Genomic DNA, 5,565 nt, shown 5'->3' with positions numbered 1-5,565 from the left:
TCACAACCTCAGAGGGGCTGAGTCGCGGCGGCCGGTGATGCGGCTGCGATTCGGACAAACGAGCAAGCCCGGCTTCGGCGTGGGAGGAAGGCAAGCAACCGGGTTGACAATTTCCTTCGAGCACAAGGAAGAATTCCTGAGAATTCGAGAATCCAGTCATGCAGCCCTTCAACAAGCCACTGTTGAGTGTTCTTTGTTCCACTGCTCTCCAACAAGGGCGAAGGAACCAGAGTATTTCCGGAAGGAAACTTTCTTCAGCCACACCGTCTCCCTCCGAAACGCACTCAAGCAAATACAAACCAGGGACAAGTACCAGGAAGTGGAAGAAGTATTCAGCGACAAGGCAAACTCCAATGCGAAGCCCGCGCAGCTGGCTCAGCCCTGACCCCCGTGTGTCTCGGGCGCCGCGACGGCCAGGCGCGGCCAGCCTCACGCCTCGGGCAAGAGGCGGCCGAAACCAGCTCCTCTTTGCCCGGCGTCTTGGAGGAAACTGGATCCTGCTTCTAGCAGATCCAGGGAGGCAGACGGAGCCGACAAACGCATGCTCCCTGCCGAGTCCTAGCTGTGACCCGCTCCCCAGACGGGACCCCGTTCCGGACCCCGTTCCCGACCCCGGGCCCCCGACTCCGGCGGGCGAGGGTCCCCGGGCCCGCCCCGAGCCCCGCGCCTGGACGCGGGAGGAAGCGCAGCCGGCGCGAGCCGCGCTCCTCTCCCCGGAGGGAGGACGCGTGTCGGGGTGGAGGGAGCGCGGGGGTCGCAGGACGCACTCACTGGGGCGAGCAGCCAGCCACAGCAGGTCAGCAGCGCCGGCGCCCTCATCGCGGCTCGGCCGATGCCAGCATGGGCCGAGCCGCGGGCGCGCACCCCCGGCTCCGGCGGTCGGAGCGCCCCGCGCCCTGCAGCTGCCGCGGGGCTGCTGGAGCGCGTGGGCCAGCCGCCTAGTTCCCCGCCGGCCGCCGGCCCTGGGTGCACCCCGTGCCCGCCGGCTCCGCCCCCCGCGCCCGCGGCCCCGCCCCGCGCCCCTTCCTCCCCACGGACCCCGGGTCTCCCTTGGTCTTCCTCCCGGCGCGCCAGCTCCTCCCCTCCCAGCCCCGCGCGCTCTACCCGCCCCCCCGGGCCCCCGAACTTCCTCCCTCCGACCCGCGTCCGCGCCCGGCGCCCCCTCCTACCGCGTCCCACCCCCCTCCAGCCTTACCGCGCGCCTTCCGCGGCTGGAGGAGCGGTGAGGAGACGAGCACAGGTAGGCGAAGGGCTTGCAGTGCCAGCCAGACTCCAAGTGGAGACGTCAGGGGAAGAGCGACTTGGGAGTGACCCTCTTTGGGAACGGGGAAACAGGGCTCCAGGCGTGAACCTCCATGGGTTTGCACCTACTTATGTCCTACTTGTTAAATAATAAGCTAAAGACGCCCAAGAAAATGTCAAGAAACCCAGTTAGGGTGGGTTTGCTGCCTTCGAAGCCAGTGGGGTTGGGTTGGAGCAACTGAAACTTAAGAAGAAAATTAGAGTGCATTTGGGTGTGGGCAGACTCCCCGTGGCGGGGGGTCCTGCCTGAGTCAAGCCAGCAAAGCCATTCTGTCCTCCAGAGTGGCTGCTGCAGAGGGACCTGAGACAGAAATGGGCATTTCCGGAAGCATCCTGTCAGCTCCTAACATCCCAGAGGATTACTTTAGCATTAGAGCTAGTTGCTATCCAGCAAATGGAAAAGCACCTAGAAATGAAAAGTGAAACAGGTAATTTTTGTTGTGGTTTTAACTTTTTGTGTGAAAATAATTTCAGACTTACACAAAAGTTAGAATAAGAAGAGTACAAAGAATACCCTTTTACCCTTTAATTAGATCCAGCTATTAAAGTTTTACCCCATTGGCTTTTTATCATTTGTGTCCTCTCTGACCACCCTTACCCCTCCCCACATGTATCCATTAATATCTATCAGTCATCTATCTATCGTCTGTCTACCTGTCTGTCATCTATCATTCTCTCTGGTGGTGAGCAGTGTTAGAGGCCAAGATCCAGATGCTCTAGGTGGATGCAGTGTGGGGTCTGGAAGCTTATTGACCTTGGGACCAATTTGGTAAAGATTCTTTTTACTCACTATTCAACCCTGGACAAGTCAAGGGACTTCTCTGAGCTATATGTCTATTTGTTTTTTGTTTTTTAATTTATTTATTCATGAGAGACAGAGGGAGAGAGGCAGAGGGAGAAGCAGGCCCCCCAAGGAGCAGAGAGCCCGATGCGGGACTCGATCCCAGGACCCTGGGATCATGACCTGAGCCGAAGGCAGACGCTTAACCATCTGAGCCACCCAGGCACCCTATATGTCTATTTGTAAATGAGAATAATGATACCTGCCTTCCACCTCAGAGGGTGGCTATAAGAATCAAGATCATTGATGCACGCATACATGTTTTGTTGTTGAGGGCCCACACTCTAAACATTACTACATTGGGTTCAGGACAAGACACAAGGTGTGTTCCCGTGTAGGAGTTCATATCATGGGAAGTAAGTGTGAAGGTAATGAGACGCAGGCTAATGGGAGGAGGAGGAGTTGGCTTCCTCTGGGAGACACTGGAGGAGTAGACACCTACATGTGACAGGTTAAGAAGAATGGTTATGAGTGAGAGATCAAGGATGGAGAGAGGAAGCATCTCAGAAGCACCAAGGAAAAACAAATGTGCTGAGAGCATCAGAGAAATCAAGAAGTATGGCCAATTTGGGAGGCTTGAGAACCTGAAAGATCATCTTGACCCAGTGGAGGACACAATCAGTATTGTATGAGAGGCAGAATTATATACCCTACAGATGGAATGAATGCACAACAAAATGTTCTTTAATTCTGACTGTTCTTACCTTGTTCCAAATTCCCACTGATGTTGGGATGGGCGGTACTGTCTGTTTTGGGTAAATGCCCACTCTCCCAGGAATTTTCCCCCTTTCCTTGCAGGAGGGCCTATGTGTTCTCAGGGCTGGAGGAGGGGTTCTTCCACGGGTGCCTGATATGGTAGACCAGTGGCCTTGTTTCTGCACCTCTGGCACCGGCCTTGCTTGAGGTGTGGTAGCCCCCGATGGGCTGTGCTGACACCTTGCAAAAGCCTTGGTCCCTGCCTTGCGTTCTGGTCACAGGGCCCCACCACTGCCTCCTGCTCTCGAGACCGCTTCTGACCACACCTGCCCTCAGCACCTGCACCTGCCTATGTTCTGAGGCGTCTGGGAGGGGGCGGGGACTGTGGGACACTTCAGCTGCCCTCCCCACCTCCTGCCGGGACACCCCTTCTGCCAGGACCCCCTTGCACACACAGCGCACACTTCCTGGCACTGTTTTTGCCAGTGGCTTCCCTGGGTTTTCCTGGCTCGGCTCTGAGTGGAAGAACCAAATCTCCCGTGTTGGAAGCTGAGCAGATAAGAAGCTCAGAAACCTATTGATTTAGTGAAGGGAAGCCTTAAGGCTTTGTGGTTAGAAGAGAGTGAAATTGCTCAAAACTAAATACTTTCCAAAAGAGAAAAGTAAGCTTTGAATACATGACTCTGAGGTCCTTCTGGTCCTTCTGCCGAGACTAGATGAGTGACTCTGGGGACCACATCTGCTAGGGTGGAGGGTCAGGCCCACATCCCATAAGGCCATTGTTAACTGGTACCTATGAGGAAACTCACCATTTGCCGTATCCCAATTTATGTGTATTTTAAAAGCCTGGATGTTAGAATTCAATAAAACATCTGCTTTCTCTTCCCTCCTAAAAAAAGCCTGGGGTGTTAGAGAATGCTTTAAGTCATTTGCCCACTCACAGCTGTGTGTTGGGGGGATTAGCAGGTGCTCACAGGAATGCCCTTCGGGACCTGAACCCTGGCCTTGCACTTCATCCGTAGAGCACATCTCCTGTGGTTGTGTTCTGAGTTCCTACAAGCACACAGCAGCCTGGCCCCTCGGTGCCCGAATACTCAGGGAACCCTGGAGCACAGATGCTCAGTGCATCGTGTCACACAAGACTGCATTAGTTTCCCAGGCTGTGGAGTAGAATTCCTAATATGTGTGTGGCCTACTTCTCAAGGTGCTCATAAAGATAAAAATCAAATATGAGCCATGTACATGGATGTGAAGTGCTGCCTTAGGGATGTGCCCCACCCAGCCCCACTGCCGGCTTCAGCTTCCCGGGTGGACAGGGCAATGCAGGCTCTGGCCCCAGGATGGGTCAGCGGCGTCTGGGCCGCTAGTTTGCCCATGCCGTTTCTGGCCCTTCCTATTTCAACCATAACCAACCTATCCAATGAGATGGATTCATTTGAGTAAATTCCCCTTATGCCTGTGGCTTTGTAAGACCCTGGCAGTCCTCGGTCCTTTTCTGGTGAGGATCACTTTTCCAGAGAGCAAAGACCCAGTGCCATGGGATAGCAAAACTCCCAGCTGCTTAATTTAAAAGGTCTCACTACCCTCCCCTGCCCTAGCCCAGTCCTGCACCAGGCCCTGAACCTGGGGCCGGGAGCTGTGCACAGCACGGTAGGGTAAGAGTCTCCTCTCCCACAGGCTTGCCTCCACACCCCCTCACCACTGCAGCTTGGGCATCCTCCAGGTCAGAGGGAGGGGGCAGGGAAGAAAGCCCTACTTACTGGCCCAGCACGGGCTGCCTGTGAGGTCCGCAGGCCTCCCCTGCTCCCGCCATCCTCGAGACCCTTCAGCTGTAGCCCTTTGGATGCAAAGGATGCCTCTCAGGATTCCTGCGGCTTCCACAGGTTTCGCTTCGACTGGGATTATCTTTCCTCTCCAGACTGTCCTCCCGAAAGAAAGATTTTGAAGATGGTCCATGGGAGTCGACAGCTGGCTAATGGGAATAAAAACGCACCCTGCCAGCCAGATGCAGCCTCACCGTCAGACTTCCCAGGCATCAGAGTCACTCCTGCTTCCTTTGGAGGACACAGGCCAAGCTCCCCAAATGGATCTTGAGGTGCTTCACTTGGGTTGAGGGAGGGGAAGCACCCCCTAGCTCCCTGGTGGAGAAGGGCGGCGTTGGGCACAGTGGGGTCTCTCCTCTGAGTCCTGCCCTGCTGGCCTCCTTCTCTAACTCAACTTGGAACAGAGCCTTTGGGGTCACTCCCTTGGCATATCCTCTGTCGATGGCCTAGCACCTCACTTTGAAATGTGGGGTACTTTTCATACCTTTCTGGCCTTTGAGTTTAAATGCTGACATAACTGGCTGAGTCGCCTTTGATGTTCTTTACCTAGCTCTCAGCTGAGCTTGGCCCAGAGGCCTTCAGAAGAATCTGAAGAGGGTCTGTCCCTTGGGAATCCCCCAGAGTTAAGGAAGTCTGGTGGTGGTGTGTAAGATGTATCTGGAAAGATGTGATTTTGTAAACAGAGCATATTCTTTCAAGCAATTACATGCTCACAGCAGAACTGAGTGGGAAGGATAGAGTTCCCATGTTCCCTTCACCTTTGCACCCAGTGTTCTTTTTTCCCCTTTAACATTATTTTTATTGAATCATAAATGTACAATAGCTTCTTAACTCTACACATGCACCTACATTTTTTTAAAGGAAAAATCTTATGTCTTTGATGGGGATTGCATTGAATGTGTA

General features: G+C 54.5%; 2 protein-coding genes across 3 annotated transcripts in view; one reads left to right on the top strand and one right to left on the bottom strand.

Annotated features, from left to right (window-relative positions):
* VIPR2 (vasoactive intestinal peptide receptor 2) overlaps positions 1–861 on the bottom strand; it is a 64,351-nt gene extending 63,490 nt beyond the window's left edge. For both annotated transcript variants that reach the window (XM_081799735.1, XM_081799734.1), the window contains exon 1: positions 772–861. In XM_081799735.1, the coding sequence (XP_081655861.1) occupies positions 772–819 (48 nt within the window). In that variant the 5' untranslated portion in view covers positions 820–861. The remainder of the gene's footprint in view (positions 1–771) is intronic.
* Positions 1–5,565, top strand: part of DYNC2I1 (dynein 2 intermediate chain 1) — a 227,322-nt gene that overhangs the window by 172,821 nt on the left and 48,936 nt on the right. The gene's annotated exons all lie outside the window — the stretch shown is intronic.

The sequence above is a fragment of the Leptonychotes weddellii genome, chromosome 12 (genome assembly GCF_054177405.1).
Source record: "Leptonychotes weddellii isolate Sample4059 chromosome 12, ASM5417740v2, whole genome shotgun sequence".
Classification (NCBI taxonomy): domain Eukaryota; kingdom Metazoa; phylum Chordata; class Mammalia; order Carnivora; family Phocidae; genus Leptonychotes; species Leptonychotes weddellii.
Note: the sequence above shows the minus strand (reverse complement) of the source record. Positions and strands in the feature narration are given on the sequence as shown.